Consider the following 21,294-nt stretch of genomic DNA (forward strand, 5'->3'; position numbering starts at 1 on the left):
TTACGGCTGCTCATCTCCTCCCCTCCGCTTCTATTGGGCGGCCACTTAGTGACACCGGTGTGCGCTGCACAAACCGCCCCCTTCGAAAGGAGGCGGTTCGCCAGCCACAGCGACATCGCTAGGAAGGTAAGTCCGTGTGACAGCTCCTAACGATATTGTGCGCCACGGGCAGAGATTTGCCCGTGACGCACAAACGACGGGGCCGGGTACACTCGCAAGCGTGTAACGGGACCTTTAGACTCATATGTCTTCTGATCAAATCAGCAGACATGTGCAGGGATCACCGCCGGCTCACCGCAGCAGCCGGCGGTGATTATTGCGACACGACTGATGATGTACCAGTACGTCATCAGTCGTGAATTGGTTAGGTCCGCAGCATACTAATTTCACTTGGGGGTACACTGAATTTTCTGTGCCGATTTTCCTCATTGGGTGGCATTAGATGCTGAAAATCTGCAGGAAAAAAGGCACATAAGTTTTTAGTGCATTTCCACTCTAGAAACGCATCAAAAACAAATGTAATTTGCAACTACGAATGTCAATAAAGTTTTGTCAAAGCCAAATACCAGGAAGCTTTAAAAACAATGCAGCTTTTTTTAAAGCGTGACATACTAACAAGAGACAAAAAAAGCAGACTCAAAAGCGCAAATTAAAAAATGCACATCAAAACGCATTGAAAAAAACAAAAGTAACAATTTACATAATAGGTGCATGAATGGTGCAGAAATTCTGCCTCATCAAAAACTCAGCAAAAGCTCATCATAAGAATGTAGCCTTAAGCGGGCTTCACACGCTGCGATATCGGTACCGATATCGCTAGCGTGGTTACCCGCCCCCATCTGTTGTGCGACACGGGCAAATCGCTGCCCGTGCCGCACAACATCGCCCAGATCCGTCACACTACTTACCTGCCCGGCAACGTCGCTGTGACCGGCGAACCGCCTCCTTTCTAAGGGGGCGGTTCGTTCAGCGTCACAGGGAAGTCACAGCTGCGTCACTGAACCGCCGCCCAATAGAAGCGGAGGGGCGGAGATGAGCGGGACGTAACATCCCGCCCTCCTTCTTCCTTCCGCATAGCGGCCGGGAGGCAGGTAAGGAGAGCTTCCTCGTTCCTGCGGTGTCACACGGAGTGATGTGTGCTGCCGCAGGAACGAGGAACAACTTCGTTACTGCTGCAGTAACGATATTTGAGAATGGAACCCATCTCACCGATGAGCGATTTTGCACGTTTTTGCGACGATGCAAAATCGCTCATAGGTATCACATGCAACGGCATCGCTAATGCGGCCGGATCTGCGTCACCAATTCCATGACCCCAACGACTTCGCATTAGCGATGTCGTAGCGTGTAAAGCCCCCTTTAGAGTGTATTCACACACTTTTTTTGGAGAAGAAACAGAATAGATACTTTCCAAAATGTTCCTCAAAAACTTAAAAATTTGGAGTCTTCGCTTCGTTTCTCTTAAAAAAAAAAAAAAAAGACTCAGTGTGAACACACCCATAATGTATCTGCACACAGCGTTGCATGGAAAAAATCCTTCTGTGGCTCATTTTTGGAGTTTTTATTTTCCTGACGTGGTTTTGAAAAGTTTTTGAAGAAGTTTGGACAAGTTTTTTTTACAGCAGGTATTTGGTCAGTGCTAGTGATGAGATATTACTACTATGCTCGGTTTCTCGTTACTAGTAATGAGTATTGATGAATTAGTACTACCATGCTCAGGTGCTCGGTATTTGTAATGAGCAGTTGGACGCTCAGATGGGTGCAACTCGAATACCGTTGATAATGAAAGTCAGTATGAAGATTGAGTATTTTTCCAGGAACTCTTCAGGAAAAATGCTTGAGTTCCCCATTGACTTCCATTATAATTGGGTGCTTGAGTCGCATCCATCCGAACGCCCAACTGCTCATTACAGGTACCGAGAACCTGATCATAGCAGTCATTATGAGTGCCGCGCACCGAGCATGGCAGTGCTCGCTCATGATTACTCGTTACGAATAAGGAGCACCTGAGCATGGTAGTACTGGCTCATCACTACTTATTACGAGTACTGAGCATGGAAGTGCTTGCAGATCAATACTCATTACGAGTACCGCGCACCCGAGCATGGTAGTGCTCACTCATCACTACTCATTATGAATACTGAGCCCCCGAGCATAGTAGGACTCACTCATCACTACTCATTACGAGTACCAAGCACCCGAGCATGGTAGTGCTCGCTCTTCACTTCTCATTACGAGTAACAAGCACCCGAGCATGGTAGTGCTCGCTCATCACTTCTCATTACGAGTAACTATCACCCGAGCAATATAGGGCCCGTTCATCACTAGTCAGTGCCTTTTTGGAGTGACTTTTCTGATATCTTTTTAAACTGACCTGCTCCAAAAGACTCCCCATAAAAACTCAGTGTGCTTATACCCTAAGGCCTTGCGTATGGTACAGTTTGTGATGCACTTTTTGGTGCAGTTTGTCTTTTGTCATTTCATGTTTAGCACCCACGGGGAAGGGGTTAAAATACTCGTCGCCGGGCCGGTGATTTCGGGCCTGGGATGTCACGGGTGGCTCTGCCTGGCTTCGTGGCCTCGAGGTGTACAATAAAAGGGGGATGGATGGGGATGTTGGGAGTTGACACCACCTGTGGTATGTGGCCATGGATTAGCCGCTGCTGCGGTCGCTGTCCTCTGGGGCGGATTGTGTCGCAGCTAGGATAGTTCAGCTTCCTGCAGGTGAAGCTAGGCCCCAGGGAGGATGATGGAGGTAGTAGTGGCCGTGGGCGCTGAAGCGCGGGGCGACAGCGCCGGCAATAAAGGGCTGACACAATTGTGGCGGGTCCAGGTCTTTTACTTCTTTTATTCACAGTTCAGTTGTCACCCTTAGAGTGCCGGTTTCCACCATGATGGGCCCTAGCTGATCCCGGGTACCTCAGAAGCCACCACCGGTGTTGTGGAGTGTGAGACCTTTCTTCCTTGCACTTTCTGTATGGAGCCCCATGACCTGAAGTTCTTCAGAACCCCTGATCGGTGTTATAGTTCTTGTCCCATTCGCAGGCAGCGTGAATCAAACGTGGGCCCGACCGTGGTCCTGACTCCTGACTCTTTGTGCTGCTGTGCCTTGGGATCTTTGGTGGCCAGAGAGACATGAAATACCCCTGTCCTGAAGAATCTGGTGGCACATCGAGAAGTGTACGCCTCCCTAGGGCTCTGCACCCTGAACTGCACTGGTGCTGAGGGAACTATTGAGCTCTACCTCCAGCTACCCTATTGCTCCTGTGTCCCACAGCTCGACTGGTCGTCTCCTGCTCCTTTCAGTCTGTCCGTTCCTAACTGTGGACGCTCCTAAGCACTCTCCACAGCGACCATGTTGTTCTGAGTCTCAGACTATTTTGAGGTAAAAACTGTGTGTTCTCTCGCCTCCCATGTGCTGCCCCCACCTTCCTGATGACTCACTGATGGCTGGGTAAAACCCGTTGTTATGGTGACTACCTTTAGCCCAGTTCCAGCGGGAAAGCACCTGAGCTGTGTGTGTTGTGTAAGTGAAAACCAGTGGTTAACCTTTTGTCATGATGTATGTGTTTTCTCCATCCCATATTTTTTGTATAAGATGCCATGTGATGTATTTTACCTTCTCACTGTATTTGCTGTAATACTATGTCAGGATGTGATGTAACTTTCCTTTGGTTGTACTTACTGAACACTTTGAAATGTCTTGGGATGTAAGTAACCATACCTTCCCCCCATCTCCTGTGTCTCTTGGCCCATAATGCAATTATCTCTTGTCCACACAGCCAGGGGAACTTCCCATTGTTTCATAAATAGTGGATAACGTCAACTACACAAACCTGTAGACATCTCGCAGCCAACCTTCTAGAATCTTCTAGTGGGCCCAACCATTGCATAGACCCCTACCCTTGAGGGGCGGGCCCACGAGCTCAGACAATACACTCCTGTTTCTAAGTGCAGTTGGGAGCTGAGCTTTGAAGAGGAATGGAGCGAGATTTGATTCTGCGGACAGATCTCGCCATCCAGTGGATTGTGTGGGATTTCTGGGACTCTGAAAAGGACTATTACGTCGTGATCTGGCACTTTGGATTATCGGGAGGTGCCCCGAATCTGTTTTATTTGGACTTGTCGTGTGCTGTTCCTGTATTCCTGTTAGTAAACCTGTTGGATCATCCTCGGCCTGTTGTCTCTCCTTGCTCTGCTGCACACCCCGTCACACCTCTTCCTTACCCAGAATGAGTATTGCACCTTAAGTCAGATACAATACCCTGTGGCAACTGAGCCTCAGGGGCGCCACACGTCTACAGCACATTGCTCTAATATTAGCTGTAGTCACTGTAAAATGTAAAATGATTATAATCAGAGTCAAAATAATCTGTATACATTTTTTAGCTTTAAAAAAATCCCGGACGCCTTACATTTTTTATGAACAGGGTATTTGGAAATTGGAATTTCTAGACAGTTGGCAACCCAGCTCGGTAGTCACAGCCATAAACCCTAAAAACGTATCCTCTCAGTATCCATAGCCACAACCGTTGAAAACCTATCCTTCTCGGCACTACTCATGGCCAAAATTCCCTGAAAAACTACCTCATGCCTCAAATAGTCACAGCCACAATCCCCCATATCCCCCTCCCCTGAGTAGTCACAGCCACAAAAAGTTCTCCCTCAGCTACAACCACAATCCCTGAAAATCTACCCCCCCCTCCCCCCAGTAATCACAGCCACAATCCCCTAAAAGCCCACTCCTGTAGTCAGGCCTTGAACTAGGGGATGAGCCCCTAAGCAGCTACTGTGTTTCCCCAAAAAAAAGACAGGATGCAATATTATTTTTGCTCTGAAAGATGTGCTAGGGCTTATTTTTGGGGTAGGTCTTATTTTGGGGAAACACGGTAGTATGAACATGCCTATGTAGAATATTTCTATTTAATAAAGCAATAATAATCAATGTGTACAAATTCTGTATCTGAACAATCCTACTGCTGCATCAATATGGAAGGTAAATATTTACTGTATAGCCGAAGACCTTAAGGCCCCGTCACACTAAGCAACATCGCTAGCAACATCGCTGCTAACGAACAACTTTTGTGACGTTGCTAGCGATGTTGCTGTGTGTGACATCCAGCAACAACCTGGCCCCTGCTGTGAGGTCGTTGGTTGTTGCTGAATGTCCTGGGCCATTTTTTAGTTGTTGCTGTCCCGCTGTGAAGCACAGATTGCTGTGTGTGACAGCGAGACAGCAACAACTAAGTGTGCAGGCAGCAGGAGCCGGCTTCTGCGGAGGCTGGTAACCAATGTAAACATCGGGTAACCAAGAAGCCCTGTCCTTGGTTACCCGATATTTACCTTCGTTACCAGCCTCCGCCCCTCTCACTGTCAGTGCCGGCTCCTGCTCTGTGCACATGTAGCTGCAGGACACATCGGGTTAATTAACCTGATGTGTGCTGTAGCTAGGAGAGCAAGGAGCCAGCGCTAAGCATTGTGCGCTGCTCCCTGCTCTGTGCACATGTAGCTGCAGCACACATCGGGTTAATTAACCCGATGTGTGCTGTAACTAGGAGAGCAAGGAGCCAGCACTAAGCATTGTGCGCTGCTCCCTGCTCTGTGCACATTTAGCTGCAGCACACATCGGGTTAATTAACCCGATGTGTGCTGTAACTAGGAGAGCAAGGAGCCAGCGCTAAGCATTGTGCGCTGCTCCCTGCTCTGTGCACATTTAGCTGCAGCACACATCGGGTAATTAACCCGATGTGTGCTGTAACTAGGAGAGCAAGGAGCCAGCGCTCAGTGTGCGCTGCTCCCTGCTCTCTGCACGTGTAGCTCCGTGCGGTGGTAACCAAGGTAAATATCGGGTTGGTTACCCGATATTTACCTTAGTTACCAATTGCAGCATCTTCCACGTGGCGCTGGGGGCTGGTCACTGGTTGCTGGTGAGCTCACCAGCAACTTGTGTAGCGACGCTCCAGCGATCCCTGCCAGGTCAGGTTGCTGGTGGGATCGCTGGAGCGTCGCAGTTTGACATCTCACCAGCAACCTCCTAGCAACTTACCAGCGATCCCTATCGTTGTTGGGATCGCTGGTAAGTTGCTTAGTGTGACTGGACCTTTAGTAACCACAGACGGTATAAAGATAACACGAGGAGCAGTACTATATAACAGGATTTGTCATGATCCAGGCCCATGACGCTGTTCAGAGCCACAATTTCTTCTGGCCAGGATGGGCCTCCCCCTCCACAAGAGGAACACTATGCCCAGTGTTAGAAGGTGTCCACCCAATCCAACCTGAAGCATTGTGCCAGCCCTCATCACTGGCTTATTACAGGGCAATCCTGGTGCCATTAATCATCTGTCACAGAGACATGGTGACTCACCTCTATGGAAAAGAAATGACTGCATTACATAGGGGCACAGATAAGAAAACACTGAGAACGTGAGCAGAGAAGCTGAAATTCCAATATACTCAAAGCAATAGGCACAATAAGGTTACCAAGGCTGCGAGCCAAAAGCCAGGGCCTCAGGCTGTAATTATATGGGCCGGTATCAACACTGCAGCAAAGAGGGAAATCAGCCACTGGACTTGCCAGGCCAGCACTTTTCCTACAAGCAGAGATGTATAAACTTATCAGTAAGCCAGCGTGTGCCCAAAAAACAGCATGCCACAGGGCCCCTACAACAGTGACAACAAGCCGCAGTGCCCTGCAGTATCGCCAGTATGCCAAAGTGACCCGGGCCATCACAATAGTCCATGTGACAACCAGCACCAGTCCAATGTTTCCAGAAATTAATGCCTTTAGGCGGCACTGTGCTACGGAAATACATGTATGATCAGTATCAGACATGCACGTGTTACCGCCGCACCTCTGATATACCATGCGCAACTTGTCACTCAAGAACATTGTCCTCTTGCCCTAGAATAGGAAATATGGCGGCATCTATCCGGGGGCTGCTCCACTATATCAGCAGAATATATAGAATTACTGTATCTGTAGGGCTCTGGGAAGGAGTACAGGGAGGAAAACAAAGCCCCGAACTGAGAGCCATCACCCCAAATACATGGCCTGGTAGGAGAATAGAGCAGGCCTGCGACCTTACAGCTCTCTATCTATCTATCTATCTATCTATCTATCCATGTATCTATCCCTCTATCTATCTATCCATGTATCTGTGGCGCCCCTGACCTGGTCAGGCACCACTGAGTACTGCACCCATGCTGGGGACAGTACAAAACAGGTAATCCAGAAGGCTGACCGAGGTGTGACTACACAGGCGCATAGTGATCAGGTCTCACACATTTACCTTTGAGAGGACCCCTGGGGATCCCAGGAGGGGGCGAAGCCTCCATCTCCACTCGAGGGGTGTGGTAGAGAGCCTGGTTGCTAGGTGACGTAGGCAAGAACAGGAGAGGAGGGAAGAGTGAGCCGAAGACAGTTGAGTGGTGAAGTTCAGGGAGGGCAGAAGCAGACCCTGTAGCTCTACACAATTCTGACAACGTACGCGCAGTGACTACCGACGGGGGAGAACGGTCACCTGGGAGTGCTGCCCGAAATCCACACACAGCTAAAGAGAGAGCAACGGAGTGGAAAGTAAGGAGACTGTCAGGGAGATACCAGGCCCAAACGGGTAACAGGTCCCGGTGCAGGGATAGATCCACCTGTCCTTTGCCAAACCTGCATGAGGGGGCATTTTACACCCCCAAGACAACACCACAGAGTCCGCAGCCACGTAGCCAAAGTTAGGGCCCATAGCTCACAGGAGGCAAGCAGCCGGAGTGACCTGGTCCAGGCTACAAGCAAACGGGCCAAAAAGAAGGGGAGAGAGGCACCAGCAACTTCCCTGGGCGACCCCAGCAGGGCTTCAAGCAGGGGTTACCCCAAAACACAACGGGCTAAGGAAGGCGAGTTGGTAGCCACCCTCATAAGTCAGCCTGAAGGACACCTGGTTCCAGCCTGGTTCATCCCAGCTACGCCCGGGTTACTCACCCTGCCACCATCAGTGAGTAAAATCCCTGAAAGACATCCTGCTTGTGCGTGTGAGTCATTCTGCGACTTGTAGTTCCACACACCTACACGGGACCCTGGGGCCTGCCTCACTCTCAGGAGGCTATTACAACTGACTGCACCTACTATCAGCCCCAGGCACCCCTAACCTGCAGTGGCGGTCCCCACTGACCGCAATTCTGAGAGTGGCGTCACGACAATCAAAATAGAGGATTTCCTACCTGTGACGAGATCCAGCCGAGTGGAGTCCCTGAAGGTAATGCACCGCTGCACCGACACCGAGCCTCGGGGCCCCACACTTCTGGCGTCACGAACAGGATAAGGACTAGACCTGTTCAGACAGGTGACCATGTGCCTGGGCGGTCCGCTTGGAAAATTGGAAGCGCCGCCATATTGCCACCATGAAAAGCGCGCTGAAAAACAACAGCAGCCCGCGCTGGGAGAAGTTACCGCCCACGAAGAGGTGTGGCTACCCAGAGATCCCCTGGAGAGTCCTGTCCTCGCAAGTGATGAGAGCGGAGGCGTTCAGAGACGTCGGGAAGGAAAGGGAGCCAGAAGCCTGCTGCTGGAAAAGGCAGAGCAGAAACTGATAAGCCTGCTGTTGGGAGAAGAGTTCAAGGCAGTGAAGGAACTGGCACTGAGACTGCAAGGAAGAGTCGGAGGTCTGCTGCTGAGAAAAGATCTGCAGAGCGGCGACGACGTGGTGAAGATGGCGTCTGAAGATAGGAGCCCAGAGCCGGGTTCCGCTGCCTGGTGGTCCTGGGAGCTTGCCCAGTTCAGTAACCGACTGGAAGCGAGGATCGTGCAGCAGATCCGAGAGGGACGTGCGGAGCTGCAGGAGATGGCTGCGGCCGTTCAGGCCTATGAGAGGGGAACCGCACGACGAGTGCCAGACCGAGCGGCGACGACTCAGGCCCCGACGATGTTACCGATGGGTGAGTCCTGTGTTACCCCTGTCAGCGCGAGTGCCCCGACCCCTGCTGCCATGCCCGCGGTCCCTGGAGAGATGCCCGGCGCGGCGACGCTGAATCAGGCTGCAGCCACGCCAGGTGCGGCCCGCCAAGCCCAGGCCGCCGCAACGATGCCCAGCCCGGCCCGCAAATATACGGCTGCCGCCGCGACCCTCCTCCACGCCGCAGGCGTGACGCTGACCCAGGCCGCCGCCATGCTAGGCCCGGCCCCCCAAGACCCCACCGCAGCAGCGACGCTCGTCCGCGCCGCAAGTGAGGTGCTGAACCAGGCCGCAGCCACGTCAGGTGCGGCCCGCCAAGGACCGGCTGCAGCTGCGACGCCAATCCAGGCCGCAGAAGCGCCCAGCCCGGCCCGCACAGATCCCATCGCAGCTGCGACGCCAATCCAGGCCGCCGCAGCGATGCCCTGCTCGGCCCGCCAAGACCAGGCCGCTGCCACGCCAGGCTCGGCCCGCCAAGACAAGACTGTACAATTATTTACCCCGGCCTGCCAGGTCAAAGCAGGCACCGCTCCCCAGCCCAAGGAAGTCCCTGCTAGGAAGTCCCTGCTGGGGGAGGACCCCGAATACTGGAAGCTGAAGGCTGATCTAGAGGCCCACTTCCCAAAGGAGATGGTGGACCGGTATCTGCTCCCTCCGCATACTCACAGGAAGACTCCTGCAACATTCATGCCAAAGGGTCCCCCGCCCTGGCCTGCTGATGAAAATCCATCCCTAGCGCTGCCACAAGAGAAGTGCCCAGAAGAACTAAGGGGGAGGGGAGGCCAGGAAGCTGAGAAGCTGACCCCAGAGCCATCAGCAGTGGATGCAGCACCAGTCCAAGAGCCAGAGATGCTGCTGTACTCCCGCTGGGATGAAGAGGGACCGACATCCTCCGCTGAGGAAGATTTGTCCAGATACCTCACCTGGGAGCCTGCAAGCGGTGAGGTGGCAGCCAGGCAGGACCCAGCCCACAGAACACGGCGCCGCAGCAGGACAAGGGATCCACCTGCACAGCAGTCTCCCGAGGAGAAGGACGAGGTCACGGCCAGAGACTTAGAGGAAAAGCGGTCCTTGAGAAGAGCCAAATCGCAGGTCAGAGGCCCACTTTGTCGAGGAGTTGTAGAAGACTTCAGTCTAAGGTCTGGATATGGCTTTATAGTAGCACCTGGTGTAAAAGAGGGCATCTTTGTGAACAGAAGGGATGTGAGAGCACATTTACCTAGAGGACATCCAGGAAGAAACCTACAGATAGGAGACTCAGTAGAATTTACAAAGCACCAAGGAGAACGCGGATGGTACGCACTAGATGTCACACCCTGCCCCAGAAATCCCTGCAGTAACCCTGCTGTCTCAACACTACAAGATAAAGAAAGAGAAAAAGATAAAGACACAGAAGAAGAGGAAAGAAAATACAAAGAACTCATTGATGAAACCACTACAGATGATGACGACAGGTGCCACATATCTATCTATCTATCTATCATCTATTTATCTATCTATTAACTCTATCTTTATATCTATCATCTCTCTCTAACTTTTAACTATTATGTACTATACATCTATCTATCCATTTATCATCTATTTATCTATCACCTCTATCTATCTACCTATTATCTGTTGTTTATTTATCTATCTATCTATCTATCTATCTATCCCTCTATCTATATCTATATATATATATATATATATATATATATACATATATAGCTATTATCTATCTACCAATTATCTATTTATCTATCTACCTATTATATATCTATTTATCATGTACCTATCTATCTATCTATTTATCTATCTATCCCTCTATATATCTAATATATAAAGCTGAATGTGTGTGTGTGTGTGTGTGTGTGTGTGTGTGTGTGTGTGTGCGTGTGTATGTGTGTGTGTGTATGTGTGTATGTCCGGGATTGGCATCCGCACCGTCGCAGCTACAGCCACAAAATTTTGCACACTCACACTTCTGGACCCCGAGAGCGTCATAGGCTATGTTTCGAGGGGAAATTTTTTAACCCCGCTCTTTACAGTTATTCGCCAAAAAACCTGCCTCTATTAAAGCGAATGGAGCTGGGAGCCACAGTGCAGCCAGAACTTCAGAAGAATGCGCAGCCATGCCCTTCTATGGAATGTTGGCGTGCCACAATGCAGCAAGGGAAAGAGGCAGACACAGACAGGCAAAGAGGCAGACACAGCCAGGGTAAGAAACAGACATAGACAGGGTAAGAGACAGACACAAAGAGACAGACAAAGAGACAGACTGACAGGGAAAGAGACAGACAGGGAAAGAGAGGGAAAGAGAGAGACAGGTTAAGAGACAGACACAGACAGGTAAAGAGACAGACACAGGGAAACAGACAGACAGGGAAAGAGAGGGAAAGAGACAGACAGGGAAAGAGACAGACAGGGAAAGTGACAGAGATAGATAGACAGACAAGGAAAGAGATAGGCAGACAGGGAAAGAGATTGAGACAGACGGAGAAAGAGACAGTCAGAGACAGACAGGGAAAGAGACAGACAGACAGACAAAGATAGAGAGACAGAGAGATATATACAGAGGGGGAGACAGACAGAGAATGGGAGAGAAATAGAGAGTTACTATCCCGGGCGTTAATATATTCTATTTATACATTCTATCCCGGGAATGTTAAGACATTCTATTTTGTTAACAGCAGTTATTAACCCGGGCGAAGCCGGGTAGTACAGCTAGTATATATATATATATATATATATATATATATATATATATATATATATATATATATAAAATATATATATACATATATATATATATATATAAAATATATATATATATATATATATATATATATATATATATATAGCTATTATCTATCTACCAATTATCTATTTATCTATCTACCTATTATCTATCTATCTATCTATGATTCTATCTATCTACCTATGATTCTATCTGTTTCTATCTATCTGTCTGTCTGTTTATCTTTCTATCCCTCTATCTATCTATGATTCTATCTATCATCTATCTATCTATCTATCATCTATCTATCTATCTATCCATCATCTATCCATCTGTCTATCATCTATCTATCTATCCATCCATTATCTAACTACCTATTATTTATCTCTCCCCCTATTATCTACCTATTATCTATCCCACTATCTCTCTCTCTCTATTATCTATCTCTCCATCCACCTCACTCTCTCTGTCTATCTACCTATCTCTCCATCCACCTCTCTTTCTCTCTATCCATCCATCTCTCCCACCCCGGTTTCCGCCCAGCTCCCCATGCAGCCGCTGCCCTGCTGTGCCATCACCTACCAGAAGAGGAGGTTGCAGCAGATGAAGGCTGCCAGGGTGTAGAGCGGCCTCCTCCAGCTCAGCGCGTCCGTCACCAGCAGCAATGCGGGGCCCCATACGGGCTCCCAGTCCCCGGTGTCACCGTCAGCTGCTGTGCCGGCCATGCTGGTGCGTGTGGCCCAGCTCCGTGCTCCTCCCGCCGTGTGCTATGTGTTGGCGCTGAGGAGGATGCACGGTGCCCCATGTAGGACGGGCAGGTGGCTCTCCTCCGTCCTTCCCACCTATTCGCCTGGAAGTGGCTGCCTCCCCTCACGTCACAGTGGGCACAGCGGGATGAGGGGTGATGCGCCTGGACCCGCTGATGCTGAATGTGCTTGTCATGGGCTACACCCAAGTGCTGCCAGCTCGGATCTATCCATTATCCATGGGCTTTTTCCCGGTGCCTGGCCATTACAGCTGGTGGTCCACCCTCTGCTGCCCCCAATCTGTGCTAGGCTGACCACTGATTCATCTGAGAAACAATGAACTATTTAACCCTTTAATACAAGTACACTATAATAAAGAAGGGCCTTTAGTACACTGAACTAAAATAGAAACACACTTCTGTTTTATATCCCATTTTCATGAGCTGAACTCCAAGAGCTAAGACGTTTTCTATGTACAGTACATAAAAGAGCTTTTTTCTCTCAAATATTATTCAGAAATTGATCTAAATCTTAGTGAGCACTTCTCTTTTACAGGGATTGTGGCATATCAAGATGCTAATTAGACAGCATGATTATTGCACAGGTGTGCCTTTGGCTGGCCACAATAAAAGGCCACTGTAAAATGTGCAGTTTTATCACCCAGCACAATGCACAGATGTTGCAAGTTTTGAGGTTGCGTGCATTTGGCATGATGACTGCAGGAATGTCCACCAGAACTATTGCCTGTGAATTGTATGTTCATTTCTCTGCCATAAGCCATCTACAAAGGTGTTTCAGGGAATTTGGCAGCATATCCAACCGACCTCACAACCGCAGACCACATATGACCACACCAGTCAGCGGCGTGACTAGAGTTCGATGGGCCCTGGTGCAAAATTTGGACCTGGGCACCCCCTCTCCCTATATTGATCAAATATATGTATATGTATCTATACATTTAGCTTTCTAAATCATATAGACATAGCATTGCCCTCCCCATTATGTAGTAATAATCCCCATCCTGTTTAAATGTACCCCATCCTGGGCTACTTTCTGGTAAATATGTCCCCCATACTGGTATATATGCCCCTCACCCTGGTAGATTTCCCCATCCTGGTAAATGTCCCCCTTCCTGGTAAATATGTCTCCTATCCTGGTAAATACTGTAACTTCTCCATCCTGGGCTCCTTCCTGGTAAATATGTCCCCCATCCTGTTAAAAATGTCCCCTATCCTATACCGTGACAAGATCCTAAGGCCCATTGTTGTGCCACTCAACCACTACCATCACCTCATGTTGCAGCATGATAATGCAAAGCCCCATGTTGCCCGAATCTGTAGACAATTCCGGGAAGCTGAAAACATCCCAGTTTTTGTATGGCCAGCATACCCACCGGACATGTCACCCATTGACCATGTTTGGGATGCTCTGGAGCGGAGTATACAACAGCATGTTCAAGTTCCTGTCAATATACTGCAACATTTTAGGCTAAGTACACACATCCGGCTTTTCTCCTGTTTGTCGGATCCGGCGCGCTCCTGTACAGTGTATACAGTACAGTGGCTGCGCTGCAACTTCCTGGTCACATGTTCCGGTCACATGACAGCACCTGACTGGAGCTTGTCGCGCAGCCACTGTACTGTACACAGTGTACGGGAGCGCGCCGGATCCGACAAACAGGAGAAAAGCCGGATGTGTGTACTTAGCCTTACAACCACTGAAGAGAAGTGAACCAACATTCCACAGGCCACAATCAATAACCAGATCAACTCCATGGGAAGGAAATGTGCTGCACTGCGTGACACAAATGGTGGTCACACCAGATACTGACTCATTTTCTGACCCCTCCAGATCCTCCGAATACTGTAAAACTGCACATTTTACAGTGGCCTTTTATTGTGGCCAGCCTAAGACACACCTGTGCAATAACCATGCTGTCTAATCAGCATCTTTGTATGCCACACCTGAGAGGTGGATGGATTATCTCAGCAAAGGAGAAGTGTTCACTAACACAGATTTACACAAATTTGTGAACAATATTTGAGAGACAAAGGCCTTTTATGTACATAGAAAAAGTCTTAGATCTTAAGAGTTCAGCTCATGAAAAAATGGAGCAAAAACAAAAGTGTGTCATGGACTACACCCAAGTGCTGCCAGCTCCTCGGATTATATGGTGGAAGGTGGGTGACAACTATTGGGGTCTGACCACACAAACTTTTTTCAAATTGATTTGGTGGATTTTCAGAACTGAATTCTCCACAGACCCATCCCCCTTCTTATTGATCTCAGTAGGAAAGCCATGTTGCTGTACAAATAGCGCAGATTCTTTTCCCACATGGATGACAAATCGGCATTGTTGAAAAATTAGTGAAATGTTAGTTATGTAAATTCATGGCGGGCAAACGTACGTAGATGAGCCCCACAAAACGGCTGATATGTGTAATGTCAATAGGCAAATCTGCAGAAGAAACCTGGGGCTCACGTTTCTGTTGTCAATCAGCATTGGATTTTACCACAAGATTTGTTCTCTGTGTCCTTCACAGTGCCACTTACCTGAAAAAACGACCCTGGTAGAGCTCAGCTCATGCCATTAAATGTCAGTAAGACCCTATGGAAAACACTGGTGTCCTGTGTACAATTGATCTGACACAGCGAGAAGCTACAACATGGTGTGAACAGGGCTCTATCCAAAGTCAGTCACGTAGGCTTATTTTTGTTGCTGTCATTTTCATTGTATTCGGGGTACAGTCATGTTTTTGATTACTTTTTATCCATTTTTTGGAAGGCAGAATGAACACAAATCAGCAATCCTGGCAGTTGAGGGGATTTTTTTTCTGAATACTTAATTTTTCTTTTTTGACTATATTTATTAGTGCCACAAATAGATTTAAACATGCAATTGTTTACCATTGTGTCTGCCAGTACTATACTGACATATAAAATATAATGTACTGACATACAATGTTTTAACCATTTTTTCACAAGTTTGTATAAACTTAGATTTAGGCCAGGGGTCTCAAACTCGGCTGCGTATATGGACTGTTCATGGAAAAAAAAAAATTAGGGGGCCACATTCTTTGCCAGACAAAGTGACATTTTTAGTAATACCATATAATTTTTTCTATACACCTTAGGATCACATTTTTTAATTTTTCGCTCATTATTTTTTTTTATTTATTTTTTAATGGCAGTCATCGTATGGGTTATTTTACGGTTTTATAGCTTAAATCGTTGCGGATGTGGCGATAACATACACTTCTTTATTTATTATAGTTGGTAAATAAAAAAGCATTTTTAATGGCAAAAAGAAATTTTCGTGCTTTATTTAGATTTTTTTTACATTTTATCTACTTTGTGTAAGTAGCATGGTTTTACAATTAGCACCATATAGTAATTATGGCCAACATCTTGTGGTAATTTTCCTATGGGGTCCTTATCTTGTAGTAATGTGGCCCATCATTGTCACCATCCTGTGTACTAATATTCCCATCCTGGTCCCCTTCTTGTAGTAATGTGTCCCATGCTGGTCCCCATGTTGTAGTAATGTCTCCATTCTGGTCCCCTTGTAGTAATGTCCCTATCATTGTCCCCTTCTTGTAGTAATGTGCCCCATGCTGGTCCCCTTCTTGTAGTAATGTGCCCCTCCTGGTTCCCTTGTAGAAATGTTCCCATACTGGTCCCCTTCTTCTAATAATGTGCCCCATGCTGGTCCCCTTCTTGTAGTAATATGCTAATCCTTGTCCCTATCCTATAGTAATGTGCCCCATGCTGGTCCCCTTCTTGTAGTAATGTGCCCCTCCTGGTTCCCTTGTAGAAATGTTCCCATACTGGTCCCCTTCTTCTAATAATGTGCCCCATGCTGGTCCCCTTCTTGTAGTAATATGCTAATCCTTGTCCCTATCCTATAGTAATGTGCCCCATGCTGGTCTCCTTCTTGTAGTAATGTGCCCATCCTGGTTCCCTTGTAGAAATGTTCCCATACTGGTCCCCTTCTTCTAATAATGTGCCCCATGCTGGTCCCCTTCTTGTAGTAATATGCTAATCCTTGTCCCTATCCTATAGTAATGTGCCCCATGCTGGTCCCCTTCTTGTAGTAATGTGCCCCTCCTGGTTCCCTTGTAGAAATGTTCCCATACTGGTCCCCTTCTTCTAATAATGTGCCCCATGCTGGTCCCCTTCTTGTAGTAATATGCTAATCCTTGTCCCTATCCTATAGTAATGTGCCCCATGCTGGTCCCCCTCTTGCAGTAATGTCCCCATCCGATAGTAATGTGCTCGATGCTGGTCCTTATCTTATAGTAATGTGCTCCATTATGTAGTAATTTCCATTTATTTGCGGTTCTTCATATACACATAAAAAAAACCCATTCTTCTCACCTGTCCTTTGTTCCCTCTTCCTTGCTTCTTGTGCCCCCATGACAATCGCGGCTGGTGCCCGCAGTAGTCAGCCCTTTATTTCATTTGAATGAATTGGTGCCACCCAGAGCTCTCTGCAGCCCTAAACCAATGGCAGCTGCTGGTCAATCTGAGTCCAGCATGTGACACCATATCACTACGTCAGCTGCTGACCTGTGATTGGCCGGCGGCTGCATTAGCTATAGTTCCACAGAGAGCTCTGCGCTGCGCTTGCAGTTTATTGATTCAAATGAAATAAAGAGCTGACTACTGTGTGCATTGGCCGCGATCGTCACAGGGTCCAAGAGCCTGCAGGCCACAAGAAGCCCAAAGAGCCGCATGCGGTCCGCGGGCCACGAGTTTGATATTCCTGATTTAGGCTGTGTGCTCATGATGAGTTTTTAGTGAATTTCTTATGTGTTTTTTCTTTGCAAAAAAATGCAGCATCTTACAGTTCCAGCAAAGAGGATGGGATTTATGGAAATCTCATGCCCACGAAGCTTCTTTTTTACTCCCTATAAATTGACCTGTGGTGCGTGTTTCAATTCCACAGCATGTCAATTTCAATTGTGGTTATGGTGAGTTTCTTGTGAAGATTTTCCCCATAGACTTACAGTAAATTTATTATTTTATTTAACGGCCTTCAGCTGAATCTCAAGTCATGGCAAATTGCTAGATGAACGCTCATTAGGAAGATCAATCTTGTGCAAGCTTAGATAGGTCCTCCAAGGTCTTCTCCACTATTTTGTTGATTGCATCAAGCCATCAGGTTGCTGGTCTTCCTCTTTGCCCTGTTACTTCTGTTTGTTTTTCTGACCATGATGTCCTTCGCCAGTGATTGCTCTCTTTCTATGATGTATCCAAAGTAGGCAAGTCATAGCTTGGAGATCCTTGCTTCAAGTGACATGTCTGGCCATCCATGGTGATAACGTCCTTCTCCAGCACCACATTTCAAATGTGTTGATTCTTCTTCTGTCTTGTTCTTTTATCATCCAGGTTTTGCTTCCTTAAAGGCCCCTTTACACACTGCAACATCGCTAGCGATATCGCTGTGACGTCACCGGTTTTGTGACATAATAGCGACCTCCCCAGCGACATTGCAGTGTGTGACACACATCAGTGAACTGGCCCCCGCTGTGAGGTCGCTGATCGCTACAAATCATTCAGTAACATTTTTTGGTCCTTTGATTCCCGCTGCACAGCATGCATCGGTGTGTTTGACACCGTTACAACAACATCCTTAGCGACTTAGAACCAAGCCCGTAGGTGTGCTGTAGCGTTCCCTTTCACGCCCCCTTACCTCTGATTGGTGGTCGCTGTTGCGTTCTGATTGGGCGACTTTCACTGAAAAGAAGGCAACTTTAGCGCTTCCGTCCTTTGTTCAAAGCTACCTTGTTCCTGAGCGTGCTGGTTTGCGGATCATTAGAGAGTTCTCCAGTCTGCAATACTATAAAGCCTATACGGTAAGCATCATTTGATTGAAGCTGTATTGATGCTGTATAAATAAACCAGTGTGGAGTTACCACACAGAGAACTCTAAAAAGATCCGCTAAGCAACAGAAGCTCAGGAACAAAGGATATACAAGCACTACTTTTGCCAATCTTTCCAAGCTCGGGGTCGCCAACAAGAATGCACTAGCAATCACCAATCGGAGCTGAGGGGGGCGTGTAAAAAGGACACCTAGGTGGCTTCAGCGCCAACCACGCCCCTAACATAGGTGTGAGTCATCAAATAGCTGCTGTGTGACACGTCCCCAATGACCAGCGAGGTCGTTCTGCAGGTCCGTATCGCTGGTATGGCCAGATCTGCCTGTTTGATAGCTCACCAGCGACTGTTTAGAGACTTTCCAGCGATCCCGGCCAGGTCGGGATTGCTGGTGGGATCGCTAGACAGTCTCAGTGTGTAAAGGGGCCTTAACCCCATTACGACCGCGTTACGTTTTAAAACGGCACTAAAAAAGGGTACTTATTCCTTTCTGCCGTTTTAAAACGGCGGTCGGAAAAAAGGGTCTAGCGCCCCCCAGAGTCAGAAAATTTCCGGGGTCTCAGCTGCCGGGGGTAGCTGAGACCCTGGAGATCATGATTCGGGACGGTTTTTCCGGTCCCCAGTCACGTGATGACCGGTATACACCGTATACCGATCATCAAGTTATAGTAAATGACCGCGCCGGTAAAAAATCATTTATCTCCCATCTGGCATGATCAAACATGCCAGATGGGAGATAAATCTTTTTCCCGGTTCCCTCCGGTCCCCTCGGTATCCCCAAAGTGCCCCCCCCGACCCCCAACCCCCTCCCGAAAATCCAAGATGGCCGCGCGCATCGGAGAGCACAGCAGCGCGCCGGCCGCATTTACAGTGTTCCTATGGTTTCTGTCGTATGTGCCATAACACATACGACAGAAACCTGCTCCCTAGGCCCTGCCGGGTCCCCCCCTACCCCCCCCCTGGTGTTCCCCGGTGTCCCCCGGTGTCATACATACCGGAGCGCTGATCCCCCGCGGCCCCCTCCTCCTTCTCTGCAGACGCCGGTCACATGTGCCGAGCAGATGACAGCTTCCTGTGTTCAGGACGCTGGCTGCTGATGCTGCTCAGCACTGTGCAGCTGTGACCCGGGGAGGGTGGGTGCAGCTTTTTGCACCCACTCTCCTCAAATATAGGGTCTGCCCTCCTAGAAAATGGGGGATACGTTCCCTGAACGTGTCCCCCATATTCTAGAAGGTCCAGAGGCGACGTGGGACGTCCAAATGGATTATAGTGGATTTTTTTTTTCTTTTCAATAAATTGGTCAATCAGGGAATGTTTTGGGGAGTGTTTTTTCAAATAAATTTTTTTTTGTTGTCAATTTTTTTTCTTATTACTGTCAATTAGTTATGTCGGGTATCTGATAGACGCCGTGACATAACTAATTGCTGGGCTTGATGCCAGGTGACATTACACACCTGGTATCAACCCCATTCATTACCCCGTTAGCCAACGCACCAGGGCGCGGGATGAGCTGGGGCGAAGCGCCAGAATTGGCGCATCTAATGGATGCGCCACTTCTGGGGCGGCTGCGGCCTGCTATTTTTAGGCTGGGAAGAGTCCAATAACCATGGCTCTTCCCATCCTGAAAATACCAGACCCCAGCTGTCAGCTTCACCTTGGCTGGTGATCTAATTTGGGGGGACCCCACGTTTGTTTTTTTTTTTTAATTATTTATTTATAAATAATTAAAAAAAAAAAAACAGCTTGGGGAGCCCTCCAAATTGATCACCAGACAAGATGAAGCTGTCAGCTGTGGTTTGCAGGCTACAGCTGTCTGCTTTACCCTAGCTGGCTATCAAAAATAGGGGGGACCCCACGTCATTTATTTTAATTTTTTTTTTTTTTTTTGGGCTAAATACAAGGCTAGGCATCCTTTAGTGTCACATGAAAGGCACTAAAGGGCGCCAGCTTAGAATATGCAGGGGGGTGGGACGTTATATATGTTTGACATCTATCCATTCATCCATTGTAGCATTTTACGCTGTGTGCCCACAATCAGGGTTTGCAGCGTTTTGGGCGCAGAGTGTTTTCCCTGCGTCCATAACGCTGCATTGTGCAGTAGAAGCACAGTGGCAGGATTTTTAGAAATCCCGTGCCCACTGTGTTTCTTTTCTCCGCAGCATAAACCGACCTGTGGCGCAGCTTCCCGAGCCTCAGCATGTCAATTTATGCTGCGGAGATGAGTGTTCTTTGCAGGTAGAATAAAACTAAAGTCCACAGCAGCCTGAACCCAAATCGTGGGCATGGGCAGCTGCGTTCTCCCGTGGACAACACTCACATTTCTGCAGGAGGCTGACACTGTGTACTAGACGCCGTGTCGCTGGATCATGGCCACATAGCCTAAAGGCTACTTTACACGCTGCGATATCGGTCCCGATATCGCTAGTGTGGGTACCCGCCCCCATCTGTTGTGCGACACGGGCAAATCGCTGCCCGTGCCGCACAACATCGCGCAGACGCATCACACATACTTACCTGCCCGGCGACGTCGCTGTGACCGGCGAACCGCCTCCTTTCTAAGGGGGCGGTCCGTGTGGCGTCACAGTGACGTCACTGAGCGGCCGCCCAATAGAAGCGGAGGGGCGGAGATGAGTGGCCGGAACATCCCGCCCACCTTCTTCCTTCCTCATAGCGGCCGGGAGGCAGGTAAGGAGAGGTTCCTCGTTCCTGCGGCGTCACACATAGCGATGTGTGCTGCCGCAGGAGCGACGAACTACATCGTTACTGCTGCAGTAACGATAATCGAGAATGGACCCCCATGTCACCGATGAGCGATTTTGCACGTTTTTGCAACGATGCAAAATCGCTCATCGGTGTCACACGCAGCAACATCGCTAATGCGGCCGGATGTGCGTCACCAATTCCGTGACCCTAACGACTCCGCATTAGCGATGTCGCAGCGTGTAAAGCCCCCTTAACAGTGAGAAATTTGTTGCTACAGCAACATTTTTGTGAAGTACCTGTGGA

At 48.5% G+C, this 21,294-nt stretch overlaps 1 protein-coding gene across 1 annotated transcript in view; it reads right to left on the minus strand.

Annotated features, from left to right (window-relative positions):
- Positions 1-12,692, minus strand: part of RETREG1 (reticulophagy regulator 1) — a 175,334-nt gene extending 162,642 nt beyond the window's left edge. The window contains exon 1 of the mRNA XM_075314875.1: positions 12,244-12,692. Coding sequence (XP_075170990.1) covers positions 12,244-12,386 — 143 coding nt within the window. The 5' untranslated portion in view covers positions 12,387-12,692. The remainder of the gene's footprint in view (positions 1-12,243) is intronic.
- Between the last annotated feature and the right edge of the window lie 8,602 nt (positions 12,693-21,294).

The sequence above is a fragment of the Anomaloglossus baeobatrachus genome, chromosome 6 (assembly GCF_048569485.1).
Source record: "Anomaloglossus baeobatrachus isolate aAnoBae1 chromosome 6, aAnoBae1.hap1, whole genome shotgun sequence".
Taxonomy (NCBI): Eukaryota; Metazoa; Chordata; class Amphibia; order Anura; family Aromobatidae; genus Anomaloglossus; species Anomaloglossus baeobatrachus.